This window comes from Antennarius striatus, chromosome 9, assembly GCF_040054535.1.
Source record: "Antennarius striatus isolate MH-2024 chromosome 9, ASM4005453v1, whole genome shotgun sequence".
NCBI classification, from domain to species: Eukaryota; Metazoa; Chordata; class Actinopteri; order Lophiiformes; family Antennariidae; genus Antennarius; species Antennarius striatus.
Window position 1 is genome coordinate 13544631 of NC_090784.1, and position 24887 is coordinate 13569517.

General features: G+C 40.2%; 4 protein-coding genes across 4 annotated transcripts; all 4 read left to right on the forward strand.

Moving 5' to 3' along the window:
- The first annotated feature begins 1059 nt into the window (after positions 1 to 1059).
- hoxa13b (homeobox A13b) lies at positions 1060 to 3208 on the forward strand. The gene is made up of 2 exons (XM_068323915.1): positions 1060 to 1753; positions 2002 to 3208. The coding sequence occupies exons 1-2, from the start codon at positions 1120 to 1122 to the stop codon at positions 2235 to 2237; spliced, it is 870 nt and encodes a 289-aa protein (XP_068180016.1). The 5' UTR covers positions 1060 to 1119; the 3' UTR covers positions 2238 to 3208.
- Positions 3209 to 7475: 4267 nt separating this feature from the next.
- Positions 7476 to 11391, forward strand: hoxa11b (homeobox A11b). Its single transcript, XM_068324544.1, has 2 exons — positions 7476 to 8938; positions 9896 to 11391. The coding sequence occupies exons 1-2, from the start codon at positions 8335 to 8337 to the stop codon at positions 10126 to 10128; spliced, it is 837 nt and encodes a 278-aa protein (XP_068180645.1). The 5' UTR covers positions 7476 to 8334; the 3' UTR covers positions 10129 to 11391.
- Positions 11392 to 13355: 1964 nt separating this feature from the next.
- Positions 13356 to 17215, forward strand: hoxa10b (homeobox A10b). The gene is made up of 2 exons (XM_068324543.1): positions 13356 to 15026; positions 15783 to 17215. Exons 1-2 carry the CDS (start codon positions 14252 to 14254, stop codon positions 16055 to 16057), a joined length of 1050 nt encoding a protein of 349 aa, XP_068180644.1. The 5' UTR covers positions 13356 to 14251; the 3' UTR covers positions 16058 to 17215.
- A 961-nt stretch (positions 17216 to 18176) lies between these two features.
- hoxa9b (homeobox A9b) lies at positions 18177 to 19527 on the forward strand. The gene is made up of 2 exons (XM_068324192.1): positions 18177 to 18819; positions 19268 to 19527. Exons 1-2 carry the CDS (start codon positions 18303 to 18305, stop codon positions 19504 to 19506), a joined length of 756 nt encoding a protein of 251 aa, XP_068180293.1. The 5' UTR covers positions 18177 to 18302; the 3' UTR covers positions 19507 to 19527.
- Positions 19528 to 24887: the final 5360 nt, after the last annotated feature.

Sequence of the window (24887 nt, forward strand, 5' to 3'; positions counted from 1 at the left end):
GCGCACACAGCAAATTTGCACTTTTGTGTTCAATACTGACTCTGTGGTAAACAGGAAAACCAGAACTGACCGATGAAGACAAACAGACTGAAGATGAAAAAACGGACTTCTTTCCATGGGTTGGGTTACTTTTTATTCCAATATAGATAACGCTCCCCTTTTTGTGTTTGTTTATAACTATATATTCGTTTTTCATCGTCAAAATCTACTCAGAACTCGTTGTCATTCTCTTTGCTCGTCCTTTTCCTGGCCCGACTTCAGCTTTCACCTTGACCTTGGCCTCCAGCCGCGTCTAACCTTAATGGGGAGGGGGTGCAGCCAAATGTCGCATGCTTTTGGTATTTTGTGGACAATGAACTTGTGTCTGCATGGATTTACAAGTATTGATGACAAATGGGAGGATGACTGCCTTAATCTGCTTTTTGCATGTATACAGATTTTTTTTTTTTTTACACATTTCTAAAATCTGTTTGCGCAAAAATCAAACTCGCTATGAAACTTCCTTCTGAGTCCATCTATCGATGAGATTGTGGATTCACTAAACCTGTTCACATTTGAATGTGAAAAACAAAATGTACCGTTTTTTTTTACACAAAATCAAAACTGTAACTCCAATTGATAAAATCCAAAAACATTTTTTTCTCTATACTCCCACATTAAAAGTTCGTAAGACCGACGTGGCACGCGTAATAGTGGAAAACAAATATCATCTTGATTTGGTCAATCCATGTTTTGCACAACTGATCAAACACGCATGTTGTGTTGGCACCATGTGAGAGACTACAAAAAAAAATGCTTTAACAACATGGCATCACTCAGTTTAAATTCAAATTCCATTCGTTTCCTAAGGAAAAGGCCACCATAGGCAATAAGCTACCTAAACATGGATAAACCGCCGCGCAGTACATCATCACAAATATACAGCTTGTTCTGCATTATCTGATGTCTAGACGTTTATCAACTCCTTTGCATATCACGTGCTTGGCCCTGACCAATAACCTTACGATCTTTATGTAGGGTACTCAGACGCGCTCGTATCGTTACTCTACCCGAGTGTCTGTCTCTGTTCAGTCGAGGGGATTTTGAAAAAGGGTTGGTCGTATCGATGTAGGGCATGCTATGACCGCTTCATTGCTCCTCCATTCGCACTGGATTGACCCGGTGATGTTTCTGTACGACAACAGCTTGGACGACAGAAGTAAGAACATGGAAGGATTTCCTGGAGGAAATTTTGCTGCAAACCAGTGCAGGAATTTGTTAGCGCATCCGACCTCGCTGGCTCCGAGCACCACATACACGGCGAGTGAAGTGCCGGTGACTGGCATGGGGGAGCCTGGCAAGCAATGCAGTCCGTGTTCCGCGACGCAGAGCTCGCCCAATGCGTCTTTGCCCTACGGATATTTTGGCAGCAGTTATTACCCATGCAGGATGACACACGGCAGCGTTAAGGCTTGCGCGCAGCCCTCGGGTTATGGCGATAAATACATGGACTCACCGGTCTCTGGTGAGGAGTTTTCAAACAGGGCAAAGGAATTTGCGTTTTATCAGGGCTATTCTTCTGCGCCATACCAGCCCAGCTACTTGGATGTCCCCGTCGTCCCTGCGCTGAGCGCTCCATCTGAGCCAAGACATGAGTCTCTGTTGCCCATGGAGCCCTACCAGCCATGGGCCATCACCAATGGTTGGAGTGGGCAAGTTTACTGCACCAAGGAGCAGCCACAGTCCAATCCTCTGTGGAAGTCCTCCTTACAGGGTATTGGTGCTTATTGTTTTATGAAAAGAAAACTGCGCTGCGTGCATGAGACTGCATGTGCAGATGAACTTGGTAAAATACGCGCATGTTTTGTCCAAATGTAAATACACATTTTTTCGTTGTTAATATTTAATAATGCCTAAAATAATAATTTAAAAAATCAATAAGTAAATTTTTTTTAACGTATTAGATAAAATACAGTCTTGGTGCTGCTGATTATGATTTTTTTTTTTTTAATTTCTCCACAGACTCTCTCACCGGTGGAGACAGCTCTATCCGCCGTGGCAGAAAGAAACGTGTGCCATACACCAAGGTGCAGCTCAAGGAATTGGAAAGGGAATACGCCGCCAATAAATTCATCACCAAAGACAAAAGGAGGAGGATTTCTGCGCAGACAAATCTAACAGAAAGACAAGTGACAATCTGGTTTCAGAACAGACGCGTAAAGGAGAAGAAAGTCGTCAATAAATTCAAGAGCAGTTAGCTCTGGAGGTACTGAAACAGACAGGAGGCGAAGGACGGACATTTATGTGCCTTCATTCCAAAAAAACTGTTTTATATAATTTATTATATTACATGAACGGTTCCTTTGTCGCCAGAGGGGCTCTGTTCTTGACCCACACATTTCCTTCTTCGAGTTTAATTGGAACCAGTCGATGCGGCCTGTTGACAGAAGATCGGAAATGGGTTGAAACACGTTGACCAAGGCGACTCTTTAAGAGGAAGCATGATCGCCTTCAAATTCTCACCAAATGATTAGAAATTCTGAGGCATTAAGAAGCTCTGAGCAAGCCTGCACCTTTATTCCATTTAATCCAGTCCAAAAAGAACAAAAAAACAACGAAGCACCTGAAAAAAAAATCACCTTATCAGTCTTGGCGATGCAATGTAATAAACAAAAAAATAAAAACTATTGGCTGAACTCTCACCTTCAGCCTGTGGTCATTACAACGCAAACAGGCCAATTTAAACAAATAGGCCTGGATAAATAATCATTTTGTCTTTATCGTTATATTTTCAGCATTTATTCATACTAATGATAAAAATCTCTCCATACATAAGCAATAAAAGCCTACTACACGTACAGTATTGGGGGTCTAAAATTAAGTTCTTTAGACAAACGCAATTCTACAGTTTTGAAGCTTATTTTTTTAGACGACATCCCTGTATTTAAAAATACATTTGAAATAGTCAGCGACACATAAAACATCAAACTTTAAACGAACCGCAGCTTTTTCTAGATTTCCAAAGGCAGAGTTTTTGCTCAGATTTGCTCGTCTGTCAACAGCTGGACCTGTGCCATTTTGTACCTTTTAATCAAGAGTAATTTGCAGAAAGATTTTAATAATGTAGGCATATTTAAACGTGTAAATATGATCTGACTGCAACTATCAAGGCTATTCTCTATTTTCTGACCGCAATAGCCAAATATTTGACAATAAATGTTTGAGAGACGCAAGGTGATCTTGTTCTTTTCGTTATTTTGTTGTTTTTTAAGCCATTTGAGCGATTAAGAGTAGACTTTATAAATCTATATCTCGGATAAATTATTAATAGCTGACATAATAGCGTGTTTAGGCCTGAACCCCATCTGTTGCTCACATACACGAGTGTTGAGTGTGTGTCGCCATCTGGTGGTGAAACTGTGTAAGCGCAGCAGCAGCTCTGTTCACTCTAGTAACATCTGGCCTTCACACACTCACAGAAACATTTATGTGTTTATGTTTGTATGTCTTTGTTGGAGAAGGGAAAGTCTATTACTTACACCTTCATAAATATCCATCTTATTACCAATAAAAAACAGTCACATATCAACACTGACAAATTAGGTCACCAACTCTCTGGTAATAAGGACTAACAGGTTTTTTTAGATAATGAAAAAACATTAGTCTTAGTATTATATGTAGCTACTGAGTTTTTTTTATCCTCGCCTTCTTTTTAATATGTCAGATATATGTCGATTGAGGATACATTTTGAATATACATTTTTGTTACACAGATCTGAAGTCTGTTGGATACCCATAGGAAAAAAATAGTTCAGTTTCATTGTCTTTAGTGCTCAAATTTAAGATTTCGTTCACAAAATTCTGAATGTTTTTTAGTAAGTGTGCCAATTGTTCCGATTCATTAATTATTTTATTAGTCGGTTAAAATTTAAATGTAAGATCCTTGTTACTGGCTTGATTTCTTCATAACTGCATTCATGTGCAAATGCGAGATGTTCCTCAGGAAGAGTCGGGCACTTTGTTTATATTTTGTAGGATTTTGATGAAGATTTTTTTTATTAATTAACAACTGGTGACAATTCTGAGGACGTTCAGACTTGTGAAGGTTGAGCGTTTGAAAACAATCAGCAGTTTGAGATCTAGAGGAGCTAGAGACCAAAAACCGACTCGTTTCTATGGTTACAGTGTAAGGCCTCGTTCCTCTAATGGGTTTATACTGTATTAAAAGTGGCGTTAACCATTCACGACCACCTCAACATCTCAGCTTCATTCCCAAACGAATTTCTGTAACGCAAGAAAAGTCAATCAGTGCAAAATGCCACCGAGTTTTCCTCAAACATTAAATGTTGCATTTTTTTATTCCAAACTGTGAAATGTATGCAGCAGTCACCCTGAGCATCCTGTGGCCCGACTGTTAAAAGGCACGTTTTAACTCACGGTGGCACGTTTTGTTGTTTTGCTCAGACGCAGGGAGAACGGACTGGTCCTCTAACACCCGTCACACCCTGGCGGCTCCCCTTGGGTTTGGGCTGCTTTGATTGTGTTTCAGAATGTTAAACTTGTTCCCGTGCAGACCCTTCAGTCACGTGTTGTTGTCGTCCCACACCCACCGTCCCCTCTGTTGTTCCGGTCACTGCCCCCCCCCCCCCCACGACAGACGGACGGGTTAGTGCGCCCCACCGCCGGGGGGACGCGTGTTGCTGCGTCCATCAGTGGCACGGCAAAGAACCACACATACATGTAATATGTATATAAAATATAAAATAGACTGTTACGTGAAATCCTATTTAATGACAGGATGTGACTGCATGGAAACACTTTCCAAGAGGAAAGCATTCAAGTCCAGAAAGAAACATACCAAAATTATGTAAATTCATAAGACAATTATCATATTTGAAGTCATATAAACTAGGGTGTTTTATGTTTAGTCAAACACAGATAATTTTACCTTATTATTGTAGTGGCGTTTGTGTGTCTGTTGTGTTTGTGTGTTTGTGTGTCTGGTGTGTTTGTCTTTGGTGACGGTTTGGTGTTTGGTGATGGATGGGTGATGACCTTCAGACAAAAACAAAAATATGTGTGTTTCTAATACAAACAAAGTATTACTGAGGAACGTACATATCACACACACACTCACACATACACACACACTCACACATACACACACACACACACACACACACACACAAATACGAAAGTTAGACAGTTTAAAACGTCCCATAATAACTTTTGTATTTGAGGATTCTTTTCTTGCGCGCTGTATCTGACAGTGATGATAAAGGTCTTACACAACAAAACAGCTTTCAAAGGTGTAGCTGGGATATGATGTCAGTGACGTCATCAGTGAAAGGTGCGGATGTCTGACCTGCTGCATCAGCTGCTGTCGGCCACGATTGACGTGAGTTTGAACTTGCTTGAGCTGTAAACTACAAAAAAGTCAATTGTTTCCGGAACACACCACCTCCACCAGCACCTCCACCAGCACCTACCATCGCTAACATCACCTCCAACACCTTCACCATCTCCATATCAAGTCTTTCAAATGTTCAAAACCTTTGCATATTTCTGGAATCTTTGGGTCTGCGTTTAACTCAAATCGACTGATTTGTGTGTGTGTGTGTGTGTGTGTGTGTGTGTGTGTGTGTGTGTGTGTGTGTGTGTGTGTGTGTGTGTGTGTGTGTGTGTGTGTGTGTGTGTGTGTGTGTGTGTGTGTGTGTGTGTGTGTGTGTGTGTGTGTGTGTGAAGACGTATAGGTTCTTAATTCTCTCAATCCGTTGAATCAGAATGTAAGCAGATAAACATGAATCTGCTCGTCATTTTCGATATTACATCTCCTTTAATTCACAAACCAACACTAAAAGCCCACAATCAAAATTAAAAAGAGGACGTATTTCCAAAGAAACATAAAATTTGCACAAATATCTAAAGTTTTTTACGGATTAAAATTAAAGAGGCGCATATTTACCAATATAATTATAATGCCATTCTGTGAAAGAACTCCACATCCAGAGAGAAGACATGAGGCACATATCAATTGACAATTAAGTTAAGCTGTATCCCTTGAACTGTCGGGAATAAATCAAGAAAAGTAATTTCAAAAATCCATTTCGTATCCTCTACCTTTTAAACCAAGAGCTGAAGCCATTCTAACTCCAATTTTTACATTTCAGTTGAATAAATAAATCTTGTTATTCCTCAATGATCCTGTTTTTCAGGCATCAGGCCACAGATATTTTATTTCCCTCTCATAAATGTATTGCGTCCGAACCTTTCAAATCCGAATCAGAAATGATTCAACTGCTCATTTCCCAGTGGTTGTCCAAGTAATGTGAAAAATAAACGAATTAAATCAAATTAACAGTTTATTTAGCCTCTTGAATAACATCTTACTTTAATCTGGTATTAAAATAAATATTTGTTTGGCTAAACTGACGTTTTTGTATAACTGTTCCAGCTGTGCCAGTGTTGAAAAACATGAGCTGCAATATAATTTTTTCACATTATGTCTAACTTTTTCTGTCTGAAAGTGAAGGTGTTTATTTATTTTTGCTTGTTTACCTATGCAACACTCACCAGCTACTCTGCACTGATTAAACCAACTTACTTATATTGGGTTAAACCTTTTTTACTAGCTCGGCCTGAACCACACAATGTCATATTTTTGTGGTTTGAAGCTGAAAACTCGAAGAAGGAAATGAAGTTTTATGTGACAACTTCAGGAGCCCATTGGCCTGAATGCTTAGGCTGTGTAAGTGGCTGCGAAACATTAAAAAAGAAACAGGTTTGTTTTTTATCATGTGCGACGATTTTAAATTCAAATGACTGAAGAATTTCACGCAGCAGTTTAGCGGCGGGCTGAACTCAATCCCTGGGCGTCAAACACCAATTAGTACCTAAGCAGAATAAATATTACACAGTCAGCCAATGTTCTGATGAATGAAACGTCAGCTTTGCCTACATTTAAATTGCTTTAATCCCAGGATTAGTGATTTTTGACACGTGCCCACTACTCAGAAGTGATGACAAATGAAAATGATTTAAGTGTGGGAAATAGTCCGTGTCCAAATGGAAAATAAAGGATCCCCTTCAATAAATAGCATTTATTAATATTCATAAGTCTGTCAACTGTTTTTATCAAGCATTCTATTTGGCTGCGTGTGTATCATCCGATCCCCTCACATGAACTTCTTTAAGGATGAATCTGGTCCTCGTCTAATTTTCATCACATTTTATTTTTTGCAACACAATGATAATCTTTATGAGTTTTGGTGGTTCAGTCCAACACATGGGGTAATTAAAAATAAACTTTTACGCTCCAAGGACGACGAAACCAGCATGCAATTAAAACACATATGGTCACATTTAGGTCCTGCAAGAAAGAAATGCTTGCAATTTTGAAAAGATGGTCCCTTGAAGGTTTTCATTTGTAATGATCCTCAAAGTGCTGACTCGGGGAAATTCTACAGCAGCTATATAAGAAGGATCGCCCCTCTTGTCCGTTCAAACTATTGTTTCTGAGTCCAAACGAGACTGATGCCTGACAAGAGCAGGCATGACTCGCATTACTCCGCCACTTGTGGGATAGATTATATATAGACAGAGGTTAAATTTATATAGGGTGACAACGAATCCATACCTGCGAGTGGCTCAGCGACGCGCAAATATAGATTCGATTAATCACAAAAGCTTCCAAATCAACAAACGTGCTTGTAGGTAAGAGCTCAGTTATGATCGTCATATGAAACTTCACAAGTTCTCTAGTTTGGCCTATAAAATGTTATTTGTGGCACATGGATTAAACGTTACGCGCAAAATCTAAATGTCATCTCTAAAATGTTTCAGGCGCGTCAGCACTGAGGTTAAAGGTAAAGGTGAAATTTAGCTAAAAAACTAATTAAAGGTGCAAAAAAAATAGTGAGGTTAAGTAACTTTCCGCTTTATTCCTCCTCGTAAAGTGTTTAACGATGAGAGTCCAGATAGAAGTAACCCCACCTATAAGTTATACAAACTAAAACATCCCGTGTTTCCAAAAAAAAAAAAAAAAATCAGCTCTTTCAAAGTAGCCCAAATTCAAGTTGATGTAAAACTCCCTTAAAATTTTTCCCCTAATGCAGCCAAAGGCCTACTTTATAAAAGCATGAACTCGTGTAACCTACACGTTGAGGCGTAGGCTATCTGTCATTTTGTGCCAGTGGTCACATGGCTTTGGCCCTCAGGAATGGATAGACATGGATCCCCACGTCAGCTTGTACGTCTAAGGATTTCTGCTCCACCAGTCTGCCTCAAAGTGACTGGAGCGCAGCGCCGCAGAGGAACTATGGGAGGATTTTTATAAGACGTTTGCAACAGCGGAATATGGATTTTGATGAGCACATCTCTGGCTCCAGTATGTATTTACCAAGCTGCACTTATTACGTCTCCGGAACCGACTTCTCGGGTCTCCCTCATTATTTAACCCAGAGCCAGTCCTCTTGCCCCATGACATACCCCTACCAGTCCTCAGCCCTTCCACAGGTTCCGTCCGTGAGAGATGTGGCTTTCAGAGACTATGGGATCGATACCTCCAGTAAATGGCACCACAGCAGGGGCAGCCTGTCACACTGCTACACCGAGGACATGGTGCACAGGGACGGCTGGACGAACCCGACCTCTCGCGGTGGAGACATTCTAATGAAAAGCAGCTCCGGATCGACCCACCCCGGCTCCTCCAACGCAGCGTCCAGCTTCTATGGCAGCGTTGGCAGGAACGGCGTCCTACCGCAGGCGTTCGATCAGTTTTTCGACACCGCGTATGGGAACTCGGAGAGCAGCACGACGCTGACAGCACAAGCGGCAGACGCGGACAAGCACGCCGCCAAAAGCAGCCCCGCTCCGGCGCACCCGGGCTCGGACTCGGCGGAGAGCTTCAGCCCCAAGTCGTCCTCCGGACACAGCGAGGAGAAACAGAGCAAAAGCAGCAGTAAGTAGGGCGAGGAGAAAAATCTAACGCGTTGCTCTTAAAGCTTTTTATATGCTGTTTTATAAGCACGTAGGTTTATGGAGGCCCTGCCGATTTACCCTGTAACAAAACTACGTTATAAACGGCAAGATCACGTGCTTGGGATTGAAATTGGCCGTGAGGACTTTGGCGTTAAGTTTGTCGTTCAATATTTTAAACAAGATCTCAACTCGAATGTCTTTGTGATACTTTGGGCACTTCATTGTGCATCAAATAATTTTAGATGATGCACTTCCAATCAAAATGCAGATATTTGTGATACTTGATGAATCTCCCAAATTTGCTTAGGTATGATTATAATGTATATATATATTATATATATTCATAATATCTCAATCATATTTCTTTTACATATCTAATGTTTTGCTGTGTAATGCGTTTAGAATTCGAATCATTAACTTCAGTGGGCTGCTCAGGAATTTTAATGTGAAATCGGTGTAGAGTTACGTTCAATCGCTGCTCCCCATTTGAGATAAATGTTAACAAATTGACTGGATTTGCGAGGATTTAATTCAACATCTGCTTTTCTTGAAATTTGTTTCACTATAACGCTAAAACAGCAGCCCTTTACGCACAACGAAATCAAACGCGGACAATACAAGCATATCAGATATATGATACTCATGAGTGTTTAGTTTGCGCCCACACCCTCGCTCTTAAACCAGTATGGTTTTACAGACTTCAGTAAGTTTCACTACTTCCGACATGCAGTCTTTCATGCCCAACATGTCCCACTATCAAGTCCAGTCTCCGCGTATAAATCTCGGTCATGTAGGCCTGAGAAAAGGGAAACACTTGAACTCCAAACTCCAGCTAGACCACCATGCTGCTTCATAGCAGGAAACAGACAGATGGTTTCATGTCGCAGCGATGACTGTGTAATATCTGACGGTGACCTTCGCCTCATTCATCTTTCAGGTGGTCAGAGGACGCGCAAGAAGAGATGTCCATATTCAAAGTATCAAATCAGGGAACTGGAAAGGGAGTTCTTTTTCAGCGTTTACATCAACAAAGAGAAGCGCCTGCATCTCTCACGGATGCTTAATCTGACTGATCGCCAGGTCAAAATCTGGTTTCAGAACAGGAGGATGAAGGAGAAGAAACTCAACAGAGATCGTTTACAGTACTACACGACAAACCCCCTGCTGTAAAAAGTGAACAAAGACTGTCACAATGCCTCCCACCTACCCCATCTACAATTCACAACTCTATCTTGACGGGATTGACTTTTTTAAGCCAGATTTCTCCTCACAATTTTTTTCACGAAACGCAGTTTGCTCTATTATTATTATTATTATTATTATTATTATTATTATTATTATTATTATTATTATTATTATTATTATTATTATTATTATTATTATTATTATTATTATTATTGGCCTGTTATTTTTCTTGATCAACATGATAATCAAACATTTTCATTTTTTAAAAGTGGTTTTCGTGTATGGTGCTAATTCAGATGTGCAGGATTTTCTCTTTGGGTTATTTTTAATACAAACGGAGATGGTTGTGTTGCATTTCGAATAATTGTCCTAATTTTCCCCTGAAATTTATATTGCTTACCCAAATTTACGCAAGCACACGAAACCTTTGTGACCAGAAATCAATTCACTCTGTCCTTTCTCTTTGATGTTATTTTTCAAATACATCTCTGGCAATGGGAAACTGTTTTGTAGTATTTTGAAATGAAAAATAAGACTCCCTGATCTAAATAAACAAACAAACAAAAAACAGTATTCAGAGAATACTCTGATCCCCATTTAATGCATTTAAAACGGATTTTCATGATGTGTAACATCCGCTCCGGACCTTCAGGACAGGGGTTTTGTTGCGTTCTTGACCGGAATGTTGGATTATTGTGGAAGGCAATTCACTAATAAAAGAACACCCCCCCCCAAATGAAACATAACACCGTATTTTTGTTTTATATGCCAGCACGTCCATCGTTGGGGATGCGTGATGTGCGTGCTTCGATGCCGTTACCCCTAAGGGCAGAAAATGTTATCCATTGTGACCCATACTATTTGATATCAAACAGTGGGTTTATTTATTTCATTTGTAATTTGCAATTTTGAACCAAGCGTCTCTGCCTCGTTACACAAACAAAACTGATAGTTGTGTGAATATTTGAACATGTTCCAATGCTGCCCCTGCTTGCAAGGAATGTGTTTGTACGACCGCGCTCTCATCAGATCGGTTGTTGAATGGCAATTTTCAATCCTTAGCCCTAACTCATGCCTGCGTCAGCCCATGAGACAGTGACATGACATCATTAGAGTAAATAAAAAGGACGGGGTTCGGGACGCCATCGCACTCATTACTCACCTATGCTGTTGTGTCTATTTTCTGATGCAGTTTAATCCAAATACTCTACATATGTTGGATATTAAACAAACAGCCATTAGAAAATAAAGGAATTTATGACAACCTGTAAAAGAAAGTATGCTGAATACGTGCATCAAAAAAATGTGTAAAATCGAGTTCAGGTGGCTTTTTATCGACCACCAGGCCTTGAAAACAACTTGAATGGCCTGCCATAATCTAATAAGGGTCCTGATGCCTTCCTTATACCGTACATCCTGAGAGGCTCCCAGGAATTCCGCTTTGATTGCTGCACATCCTCCCAGTTGCTCCAGTAACTTGGCCATAAAACGCGGATTCGTCTGGAGCATTTGGAGAGTAGTGCAATAAAGCGTCTGAGACCAAGGTTATTAACTGTGACTAAGGGGTAGAAAACCAGCGGCTGGGACCATTGAAAACTTGGGTCCTCGGACCTTCCCAGCGTCATTTGTTTCAGCATCTTACCTTGGTAGGAATATTCTGCCATCACTGTTGGTGTCGCATCCTCGGTCTGCTGCATTCGGCCACTGGGTGGCGCTGCTCAGATCAATGTCATTGCCGAGAATTTAGATATAAAAGAAGTTGCCGCTGCGAAAGACGTCATCACCCCAGGATTTCAGGTAGGCACAAAAACTGATGTCTTCGGGGATTTAAATGTGATTTGAGACAGTGGGGTTTAAATTTCCTTTATTTTTAAAGAGTTAATTCCGATTTATCGTGATCTGGAAATTTGACCTATTAACAAGGTGTTTTTCCCCCCAAATACATCTCGTGATCAGGGAAGACGTAAAGTTACCAACAGTAAATTGTAACTTCAAGAAAAAACACTTGTTTCTTTGAGCATCAAATTAAATTGAAGTTCTCAGGTTGCGCAGTCGTTAGGCCTCGAGTGACTAATGCGCCCTGAGAAATATGATCACAAGGGCCTTCATTCCAAATAATTTGTGGCTCAGTAACTTTTATAATCCGCACCCACCATTAAAAGTGAATTATTCTACATTTTGTAAAATCAGAACTGATTTACGTTGTTTAGAAATTTTACTATATCAGCTATTATATAAACGTATGCACACATTAGGAAAAAAAAAGACTGGATAATGTCTCCTGTTGTCATTAAGTTGCCGTTTGTTGTAACGTGAGCGTGTCCTGCGCGTCATTATGAGTGACTGTCAGTCCACACTGACTGACGGCGACCCCCCCCCCCACACACACAAACACACACACATTTTGACTCAAATTTTCACGACTTTGCTCGCATTTCTTTCACGAATTGACTCGGTGGATTCAAAAGTTCCATTTAAATAATATAGGGACAACTTGCCGACATTGTATTCTGATTATTGCAGCAAATATCAAAGAGGATAAATGTTTATTATCACTCACTGGAGGTAGACGGAAGCAGGTCTGACGCCATGTAAAATGGCTGTACATAAACTGTAGCTCTCATTCTAGACTTTATGGCTCCAGGCTTATAGGAAAATGGAGATGGATGTTATATCTCAATGTAAACCCATCTTTGGAGACATTTTATGCTGAACTAAATCTGCAGGTCTGTGTTATAAACTCGTTTATAACGCTTGCTATATTCCTGAGTTTATAAATATTTTAACTATTTTAACCCGGGAAAACAATTTGTGTTTTGGAGGAGGTTGTTCCTTTTGCAGCACGAACCACATGATATCAGAGGATTTTATTTACGTGTATAACGGGGTAGTTTTACGTAATGGGCCAAATCCAACTTGTTTATATAAATTTAAAAATAAAAAGCTATAATTAAACATCGGTCGCTCTTAAGCCATTCATGAACTTCCCTGGACTGCTGCCATATTTTTGTTGGTTTTTAGTTGCGCGTAGTTGTTGGTGTTAATATTTTCTCCTTACCTCAAACTCCGACGCCTGGCCCTGCAGTCTCCAAAATGTCACGAAAAGGACAAATACTATAATCGGAAATAGTTTTCAACTGATTAAAAAAAATTAGATTTTAAAATAATATTTGGTTGCTGAATAAAATTAGAAATAAGAGGCGATGATTCGAACAAAAATAAAATTATACATATTTTTTTGAATAATCGTGACAATAAAAATTCTAAAATATTATTTGCCATCTGTACCTTAGGGAGATAATAAGTAAATTCCTTATCGACGAACAGTCTTGCAGTATGTCTAATATGAAAAGCAAATATTGAGAATGAATGGAGTTCCAGGGCATTGTTCACCTTGATTTCAACGTGCCTGCATGCGTGTCACCTCTCTGAACACTCAACAGAACATTTGCAGGAAATTTTGTCTACACGCGATCACAACATGTACCCAAACAAATTCACACCACAGTCTGACAAATACCAGGACTCTGGAACAAGGTTTGTCTCACATGTTTGTCGAAGGCTTTGACCAACATAACCCGTTTTGATTTTGGTCTGTCCCTGTTTTATTAAAGAAAAAGAAAAAAAAATAGAACAATCGAAGCACAAAAAGAAGAATGAAAAGTCTCTCTGAGAAAGAGTCACGCAGGACCTTTTATATTTTTTTAATGTACCCTGTGCTTCTCAGAGGCACCTCTAGAACCCTTCATTTTTACAGTGCTGTAAAAGTGGCCATAAAGCTATGCATTGTGAATAATTGTTAGACAGCTATCAACAACTGAGTCTCCAAACAGGGCTTATTGTTGAAACTGAACAAGCAGCTACGGCTCCAGTGAAGATCGAGTTTTGTTGGCTCTTATATTAATTTTTTTAAATAAAGATTTTAACTAAAAATCCTCTGATGCACCAATTTCCCCTCGTAGTTTTCTTTTTTACTTATCTTAAAGCAAAATATACGACACAGTGGAGCTGTGGGAGGAGTCTGCGGTCGCCTGGTGTTTTAATTGGCTACAGGCTACAGTGAGAAGCGTAAGTATCGGTAATTATTCAGCAATGTTTTGCACAAGAAATGTCAGCCAGAAAGGGCTATCTTCATCCTCCGTCAAATTATCCCACAACGATGACATGCCCCAACAATCAAGCTGGAAATTCTTTTTTCGTGGACTCATTAATTAACGTGAGAGCCGACAGTGGTCCGTATTACCAAAGTAACGGGGTTTATTTGCCATCAGCGTCGGAATATTCGTATGGACTATCCGGCAGCTCGTGTTTCCCAGGGATCGGTAAGCGCAACGAATCAAACGCCCAGAACGTGATCCCTTCTTCGGCTTCGTATGTTCAAGGGATGGAGACTTGGCTGGAAACGTCTAGATCCTGCAGAGTGGATCAGTCCAACAGTCAGCATATGGCTCAGTGTTCATTCTCCCCGAGTATAAAAGAGGAGAGCTCATACTGTCTTTATGAGTCAGACAAATGTCCTAAAGGAACGACAGTAGATGACATTTCCTACTCGACCGCGCCGTGCCCGGTGACCGGCAGCACCTTACCGGTCCCGGGTTACTTCCGCCTGTCTCAGACCTACACGTCCTCCAGACTTTACCATGACGCCCAACCAAACGCCAACCACTTTACCCTGCAACGACCTTCGCGTTTGGACAGCCGGCAATCCCATTCACAGCCTGCGTCTGTGGAGCAGGAGCGACAGGAGAGCCACGAGGAGGCGCCTGTCCCCGCGCCCTGCGCTCCGGCCGGAGAGGAGGACAACCGGCTCTCCACGGAAAGCTCTTCCTCTCCTGAGTCCGCTGAGACATGCACAGTGGAATGTCAAGAAAAGACTGGGAAAGGTGAACAATCGACACACATTGTAGACGACAAACAGGACGGGTGCATTTGTTTTAGTGTCCTTTGATATCTAACCTTAGGCGACTGCGGGGGTGACGCTTAGGTTCTACAAGAGTGTAGCTATTTAGGTCAACGCTCTGACACTCCCAGGTACGAGTTTATTTACAGGTTTTACAGGCATGAGCAGAAACAGACGATGACTTAGCCAATCAGAGTCAATCATCTGAGCTATTGCGCTTTATTAGCTAAATGCAGCTGCAATTTTAACACTGAGGTTTTGATCAATTAAATGCACATTAATCATCCCCGGGTTAATATAAATAGCTCTAACCACCTTATCTAGGAAATACAGTGAGGCTCAGGTGTGGTTTTAATGTTTGAAGTCTGGAAAAAAAGGGGACTTGGCTCAACGCTAAGGTGGTCGAGGCTCCTTGAGGGGGGAAGTTTTTGGTAAAATCCTGGGTCCCAGCGGTCGTGTGCTTGTGCGTAAAATGTAGTCAAATTCAAGCAAAAGACAGAAATCATACGTTTTTGCGGTTTCACACCATGTGATATTGCAGTAAAAAATTGAATCAAAAATGTGTATACCAAATTCTACTACTGTTTTTTTAAAGAATGATAATTTGACACGCCGGATATTGTTTTATTTTTCAATAAAATTGCATTTGTCCATAATTTTCTCCAAATGGTGACATTCGCTCCAAATTTAATTTTCTAATCACACCTGTTGCCTAATATTATCTCTAATTTTATCCTAGGAGATGGGAAAATGGAAAGTACGGCCAATTGGCTGACAGCAAAGAGCGGCCGAAAGAAGCGCTGCCCTTACACCAAGCACCAGACTCTGGAGCTGGAGAAGGAGTTTCTCTTCAACATGTACTTGACAAGAGAGCGTCGTCTGGAGATCAGCCGCAGTGTGCACCTCACTGACAGGCAAGTCAAAATCTGGTTCCAAAACAGGAGGATGAAACTGAAAAAAATGAGCCGGGAGAACAGGATCCGAGAGCTCTCCAGCAACTTCAATTTCTCGTGAGACTGTCTGCGTCTTTGGCGCCCTCCTCAATCCATGGCAGGGGCGCTTTGCAGAGCCCCCACCCCCACACCCCCCACTCCCACCCAACTGTGAAAATGTCCATGGAAAAAAAATAACACCCTACTGCTAACTTATTGATTCCTGTTATTTTTTTTCTTCTTATTTTAGACGTTTGTTTTTATTTTGTCGTGGATATGTATGTAGGAATTGCTCCATTTGTAACGTTGAACCACTGTATTAAATCTGTTCAGAATGAATGTGAGCTTCAGGCTTGTACATGTTGTACAACATGTATTATGCCATTCAATCTGAGTAAACCATTGGACCCTGCATGCTAATCCTTTGGATACCAGTGCAGTGACATGTAGGCCTTTCTGTGACAGATAAAGAACCCATGAGGTCTGATGAATATTTGCACATTTTGCTGGTCAAATTAATAAAACCATCCCTGCAACGGTAGACTTCTTATTTTATTTGGGAACACAGAGATGTGCAGTGAATAAATCTTGCTTCTTTTTGTTCATACAGTCTGGAGGATGATGTTTCTCGTAATATCTAGATGTCTGGCGGATGTTCACACCTCGTTGCTTTTGTCCTTGACACCAGACGTCACTCTCTGAGAAGAGGCAGCGTTTGTTTAATTGTCCCAAATCATTGAAAAAGGGGCTTCTTGTGTGCAAAATACCAAACCATTTATGACTTCAAGATAGATATGCCTTCATTTATAATGTCCTAGTGAAGGGATTTATAGATAGTTACAAAATGTTGTAAAAAAAAAAAAATAGCGCAAAGATCAGACAGTAAAATCTGTCTGAGCGTCTTTGGCGCTGCTTCAGATTTCCAAAATTCTCACCGGTATAGGACCTGATATGGTGGGAGAGGACACAAATGTCATACCTCAACACGTTAAAAACACATTAGTTTTGAAGAGGAGAGCGGGCTGTTGAGTGGTTTAGGTAGTCTCATGTTGTTGGGCTATTCTATTTCTCCCACAACACGAAACTGCCTTGATTACCTCAGTAAAACTCGTCGCATCGTGAAAGTGAGTCACTACGAAATACTGGTCGTATTTATTCATAAGTTGGTGTCAGTGCTTCAAACCAAATGCATTATTTATTTTATATATTTTCCCAAAAAAAGCACAATAAAGTGTTTTACCTTTTTGCGTAAAGATTTCTCTTGATTTTATGTCTTTAACTTTTATTCCAATCTTCTTATTTGAGTCCATTTAGAGATATCGACTTCTCACCATGACAACGATTTAAGACCATCTTTGCAAATGATCTAAATAACAGCAAATGAAGATGGGGGCTGGGGGAATGTCCAATAGATAGGAAAGCACAGACAAGGCCTCGGTTATGATCATTGCAGTCCGCCAGTTTCCTCGCCAAAGGAAATGCCGGATGCGTCTGCTTGCTCCAGAAAAAGGACACAAAGGCTGAGGTTTATTGGTGATATTTAGCTTAGACAGCCAGGTTGTAACCTGAAGAAAAACAACCAAATTGCCCGTGATAAAAGGACTGTTAAATAGCACCCAAATAACCTCACCCCACTTTCCGTTTTAGGTTGCCTTCATTAGACCCACTGCCCTGCAGACATCATCAATGTGCACTTTAAAAGTTGTTCCTCCGAATGTTTTGATTTTGTAATCTCCAGTGATACTTTAAAAATCTCTACTTGTTCTATTTTCGTAAAGAAGACTTGAAAATAGTTCATATGCAAACCACAAACGGGAGACATATTTTTCTTTCCCTTTATAGAGATAATTAAATTAGTATTTTACTTTGGAGAATAATTCATCCCATTACCAGTTGTTTATGAATCTGATTTAAACGAATGGGTTGTTTTGGCTATTTTGCAAACGAAGGCACTGTTCGCCCTATCAGAAATATATATTCGTTTACACCAATTCAAGATTCCTTTACAAAACTGGGAACGTTTATTGCTTATAAAAAGCAATATTTCCCAATAAACGCGTAGGGATTTGCTATTAAAATATGGTGGGGAAAATGGTGGCCATTTACTTGAGGAGCAGGCTGATTTATTATTTATTGTTCTGTCCCACGGTCACGTGTTTGGGGCGCCCTATCCTGTCTTGGGCAAGGTTCAACATGCTGGACGCATTGAGCCCACAGCTGGTGCAGGATAGCAGCACTTAACATGCAATGAATCTGTTTTTTCGAACCAGTTCAGGGCGTTAACGTACTATTACTTTTTTTTTTTTTTTTGTCTTTGCATTTGTGCAATGTCGACGTTGGGAACAAGTTATTACCTTGAGCCGCCTGTTCTTCCAGAGCAGGAAGATATGGCACCGAGGTTCTCATCAGCTGCAGGGGTGGAGCAGGCGATGCTCACCGAATATGGCGGACACGAGTCTTGCCCTTTACAGGCGAAATCTTCTATTTTTGGTGGATCTTGGAATTCCGTACCGGCCCACCCTCCAACCACAGCCACTCCGACCTACATACATCACCATTACACAAGCGGGGAGAACGATGGCATGTTTACGCGCTCTTGGGCGTTGGATCCGGTCTCCGCGTCTCTGTGTTTAACAGGATTACCATCGACTGCCATGCATTATGAGATAAAACCCGAACCACTTATTGGGAGCGCTGAATGCACAACTTTGGAGACGCACGCAGCTCTTCTGTCTGACATTGGAAACGAAGCGTCTGCTGCGGAGATTCCCTCAGAAACCACATCTACGTCGAAAGCCATCGAAGAGGCTCGGTCAGCAGAGGAAATGAGGGAGATAGACGCAAGTAAGCGAACCAGTACTTACATTTTAGTCTGGACAATTTAGATGAACGACAATAGTTTTAATGGGATTACGATACAGATATTATTTTGCGCTCCACAGTCTTGGTTTTGTGCAAAAATGAACATAAAACACAGCAGATAGTGTAAGATTCAACCAACCAGTTTAATAATATTCAATATTTTTCTGTATAATTTTCGTCTTCGAAGTGATTGTTAGACTTTATTGTATAACTATAGAACATTTCAAAGGAATGGGATCTGAAATTCGCTATCATTGCTTCTCAAATTCTTCAGTGCAGAAATAAAATAACCCGAAACGATTATATGAACAAACATGCAGAGAAGCAGGAGAATCATGTCCTCCTCAAACTGAAAAGTCGGTAACTGAAGTCTGATTTAAAATTCTATTTATCTAACTGTCCTATCTCCTGGTTTTGACCCCGTTTCCAGATAACCCATCATCCAACTGGCTTCACGCTAAGCCCACCAGAAAAAAGCGTTGTCCGTATACAAAGCATCAAATCCTCGAACTGGAAAAGGAATTTCTATTTAACATGTACCTCCCCCGGGACCGTAGATATGAAATAGCGAGACTCCTGAGTTTGACCGAAAGACAGGTGAAAATCTGGTTTCAGAACCGCAGGATGAAGATGAAGAAAGAAAACAAAGACCGGCGGAGAGACAGTTGACTTGTTTTGGACCAATATGGTTTATGAGAGGGGCATTGGGGGAGGGATGGTGGGGGTTGGGGGGCTTGTCCTTAATATTCCTGACCTGTTACGCATATTGTTCTAAAGTTTGTGTCGTCAAAACAATGCTGGATGTGTGAATTGTAACATATCCCGTGTTTGTTGTTTGTGAGAGGACGAAATGTCTCGTCGGAATTTAGACGTGTTGTATTTTACGCACAGTGCTAGTTACTATACACAGTTTTGTTATTTGCATGTAAAGCTTGTGGACTACCTGAATGTATTTCAGCTACCTATCAGCATTGTTTAAATTATTGCTTTATGAAATATAGACGTCTTTTTAACTCACATTTAAAACACTGTGGACACGGAAATACCTCGTCTTTTCTGGTTTCATCCAAAATAAAGACTACAGTCTTTAGTACATGAAAAATCATGTCTCATGAATTTGTCACATTTTCACTTCCGCTCAAAACACAGCCTTTTTTAAATGAAATTCTAGCAAACATATATATTACAAATTACTAAATCTACAACTCACATAATGAATTGATGTACTTATTGATGTACTCATCCTTAAATGTTAAGATAATTGTTTTACAGTTATATTGCTGTCTCTGAAAATAAATAGAATAGAAAAAAATCTGATATTTATTGTAGGCAAGAAAAAGAAATGAATCTTTCTGCGTATTCTGGTTTGCAGCCATTTAACATTATGGCTCAAACAACCGAAATAACTCACGGAAAACCTCCTCATTACTGACATTTGTTTCTTTGCTGAAAAGTTTTTGTCGACCATGCATGAATAAGTGTTTCCAATATTACCAATATTTATTTTTTTCCACTTTTACAACAGGTTATTTATTTTTGTGTTGTTATATATTTATATTTTATATTTATGTTTGTGTATAAATATGTTTTATATTTAAACCTACATGTTCCCTGGACTTTATTTTGATTGTAACATAACTATTGTTTTTTCGGCTACTGTCAAGGAATTTTTATTAAACAAATACGTATAAAGACAACAATGGTCGCTATCAGTTGAGCTGTGTTTGGATATCCTTGGATCCTTTCATTTACACAAAACGACCCAACAATCGTAAACATTAAGCGTAAAAAACAAATTAATGTAAATAATCCAATCTCGAAACACGTATTATGCCTTTGACTTTCAGGTTATATTAGTTGGCGCTTAATTATGGTCTGAAATTAAGTATATTCGGCTTGTTGGTATTAAATTTTCGGCCTTTGAACAGCCTGCTAGATGCCCTCTTGCAATAAACCAAAATCACAGCCTCAGCTGTTTATAAGGTGTGAAAACAGCAAAGCATGTAGAGACTCCGTGACAGGAGTAAAGCAGCATTTCTAATGAGCCTCAGGCAAACAGTCATGTATGTGAAATTGTTTCTAGAACTGACACACACACACACACACACACACACACACACACACACACACACACACACACACACACACACACACACACACACACACACACACACACACACACACACACACACACACACACACAGAGAGTCTGGCAGATGAGTCTTCCTTAAAACGTCTAATTACTTTATGGCCTTCTTCTAACAATTAGGCAGTCGCTTTGCGCAGACCGTTTGTTGTTTTCTCTCAGGACAGATATCGACACAACCAAATGATTCACACCGAAAAAAAACCCCAAACTTCCAACATCCTGTGAGCATCTAAATATTTATCCCAAAACTAAAATGACCACCAGGGCTCCTTTGCCTGTGGAGGTGCTGTGCGCTCAGAGTGCTGCTGTGCTGTGGCCGCCAGCAGGTGGAGGCAGCGGTTCGTCTGGAGGAACACTGTTACCCCGGGTGACGCGTTCAGGGTGCGTCACGACACTCCCCACGCGTTCTAGACCTCGGTTAGTTGTCGACTTGTCGTGGTGAATGATCCAGTACTGCTGTGTGTTCCGTTCCATTTTATCTTCACGTACGCCGAGGATTGCTCTTTAATTATCATTTTTAATTAAAAGTTGTTCGGGTTGGTAATCAGAGGGTTATTCTGACTTCATTTAACGCGAAGCACCCTTATTAATTTGTCTTGGAGATTCGTAGTGAAAAACACAGAAGAGTTTGCTACACACGCGCGCGCGCACACACACACACACACACACACACACACACACACACACACACACACACACACACACACACACACAGAAAGAGAGAGAGAGGCACACGTCATCACTTCCTTTTTTGAGGAACTGGATTACATCCCACCGGACTGATACACTATAAGCACTGAACTGCAGGTCATACAAAGTGAGAAATTCCCAACCCTTCCCGCCATCCTGGTTTTCCTCTTCATCTCCCAAAGCCTTTCTCCATTTCCACCTCACCCGTTTTCACCCCTCCCTCACCTGCAAAGGTCATCCACGTGCAGATCATTCTCTGTGACCTTTTAAGGAAAACTGTAAAGACACGAAAGACAGTTGGCGTTCCACTTTTCACAGTCATGATAATCTAGTGACACCAGGGCATCAGTAAAGGCTTGACAGTTACCAGAGACCGGAGCTGTGTGTAGATGCCATTCCTGTCTGATCTCCGTGTTTGTATAAATGAAATCTTTCAAGAACACAGCTCTTTGAGGGGCTGTGATACAGAAAAACAGAAAGCTGTTCGGATATTTCTTTTGATGTGACCTCTATTGACTCCTATGCATCAGACCGGGTGACACCATTGCTGACAGAGGAAGCCATGGAGTCACAAAAACATGTGTGTTTCACCCAGTTGTTGATGCTGTCAAGAGTTGTTGTTCTGGCCAATATGTTATTTCTCTCATATTTGTGTTACTGAAGAGACCCAAATGTTTTGAAACTAAATTCATGCAGGCAAACTTATAAATCTCAAACAAATGCAATTTGTCTTTATGATTCTTTAATTTAGTTCTCACAAAATGCAAAAATTCTCTGCTCCCATAAATCAGTAGTAAGTTTTTTTTTTCCCCAAGTAACTCTTAAAACACGTTTTAGCCTCAGGAAAAGTGACTCAAGGATACTTACATCAAAGAGTCCGAGGTGATATACAGACTTCTGGGCTCTTGGAGGTGGGTTTTCTTTCTTGATGTTTATTTATTTATTATTCTTTCATCACACATTTTTCATTATTTTGTCCTATTTGCTTGTCTGAGAGGCGCAAAAGCACCCAAATTGCCCATATGTCACAGTTATTTTTAGTTGTCACCATATTTATGCGCACGTAGACGCACAAAACAGCCTGATTTGCAGCGCTTTAATGCGCCTGAAGTATCTGTCAAATCTTTCATGAATCCAGGGGGCTCAATAAATAAGACTGTAATGTGAAAATCTTGTCATGAACACTACTTTGTTTCCAGGACACACTCACACAACCTCACACACAATACACAATACAAACACAGTGGCTCTTTCACACACTAGGCTGAATGTGTTTTCCAGATGTACCGCACAGCTGTGTTTTTTCTCCGTATTTTCCTCCACCACAGATAGAAAATGGTTTTATATAATGCAATGTAAGAGTGTGTGACAGGAATAAGATACAATGAACACATCTCATGTACAATTTTAATAATTTCATCAAATATAATCCCAATTTTCAATAAGGTCGATTATACAAAAACAGTAATACATGCGCAATGAACGTATTATTCCACGTCTATACATTTCACATTAATGAACAATTTTCCATCTTAAATTAAAAAGAGATGCACATTTGGTGATTGTTAATTTTATTTATAGTCATCTTAACTAAATTACTGTTAACCACACAACACAGACAAGGTCAAAATTGTGATTAATCTATTTCAAAGAACAATTGGTCTGATGAATTCGACCTGTGGTCTCAGGTTTGGCCTGCTTGCTTCCCAGATGTCCCCTGTTGTCTCGAACAGACGGGAAACGTGCAGGTCCGGCTCGCAGCGCACATCCAGACACCGTCTCCTGTCTGCATTCGTTCAAAAAAACAAAAAAAACTAAAACAAGAAAACATGGCGCCGTATCGGGAAAGAAATGTGGACAGAAATTCAGTTTGTCCTCAATATTAAATGTTCAATATGTCTCAGGATGTCCCAAAATACTGTAGAGGTTAATTTGATTTACAGGAAGCTCTCGTTTCCTTTGAATCATTGCGCTGATTCTACAAGTGATGATTAATAATTAATATAACCAAATGTAACCTTATGGAACAAATCAAATGTGTTAGTATTTTTCTAGAAATAACCCAAATACTTGGGAATGAAAAAAATTGAATTGGTTAAATTTGAAATAAAATAAATATATTTCTCAGTTAGTTTTACAAAGAATTTTAAATTAGGATACTGTTACCTATAGATCTGTCGTATATTGTGAGTGCAGCCCGACGAATAAAAATTACACTTAACTGACAGGTCTAAGCAATCAATCAAAAACTGTGAAACAAGTGTTGTATAAAGAATTATTCTTCAAAAAAGGAAGAAGTAAATAAAAGAAACAGACCTCCAAAAACGACCATATTTCGCGGGCAATCGAAGATAATAAGGTAGGAGACGAAATGGGATTTCTGCTGAATGCCAACACCCACTCACCTCAGCGAACAATTGATCCTGCGTAAAAGCTGTTCCGTTCGTTTCTATACGGCTACCCACATCCACTCATCTCCTCTGTTTTTTCTCTGTCATTATAGTCCCTCTTAAGAACGAAAAAAAACATAGTTTCATCCTTGGATTGTTTTCTGATTTGTGATGAAGTGAGTGCGTAAAAAATACGCTTGGTGCGTAAAGGACGTGCGTCTTATCCAGGTTTTCTAAAGAAATCCCCAAATTTCAACAATAAAATCTTCGTCTACAGCCTACTTAGAGAGTGGTTGTCCTCTTCCTGGCCATATATGATCTAAGGGAGCGTTGGATGGTTTAAATGTGTTCTTAGGGCAGGGAGCTGTCAGACCTTTTGGCGAGAAAGATTGATCACACACAGGCTAGCAGGGCTCTTTGTTTAGAGCCTTAGCAATAAACAGCCATCAGATCCTCACCTCTCTATATGTGTCCCACTCCAGTGGCAAATTATTTGAACTATGATATAACCAATAATGAAGTGTGGAAGACTGCTTGGGTCAACTATATCCTCTGTGACATAAAATAAATGAAATGGGATGTGGGGCAAGGAGCTGTAAAGTGTAACCCGTTAAACAATCCAACTACTTCCTCGCAGTTAGATTGGTACAACATATTGTATTTATTGTAGATTTCCCATAATTCTTAGCGGATTTCCCAGCAATAATTTTATGATAAAGTTGAATTGCATAAAATGACATAAGCTACAGTAAAGTCAAATTGGGACAAAATCTGATTAAAACGTAATTAAAATCTATTACAAACTAATTTTTGTATCCCTG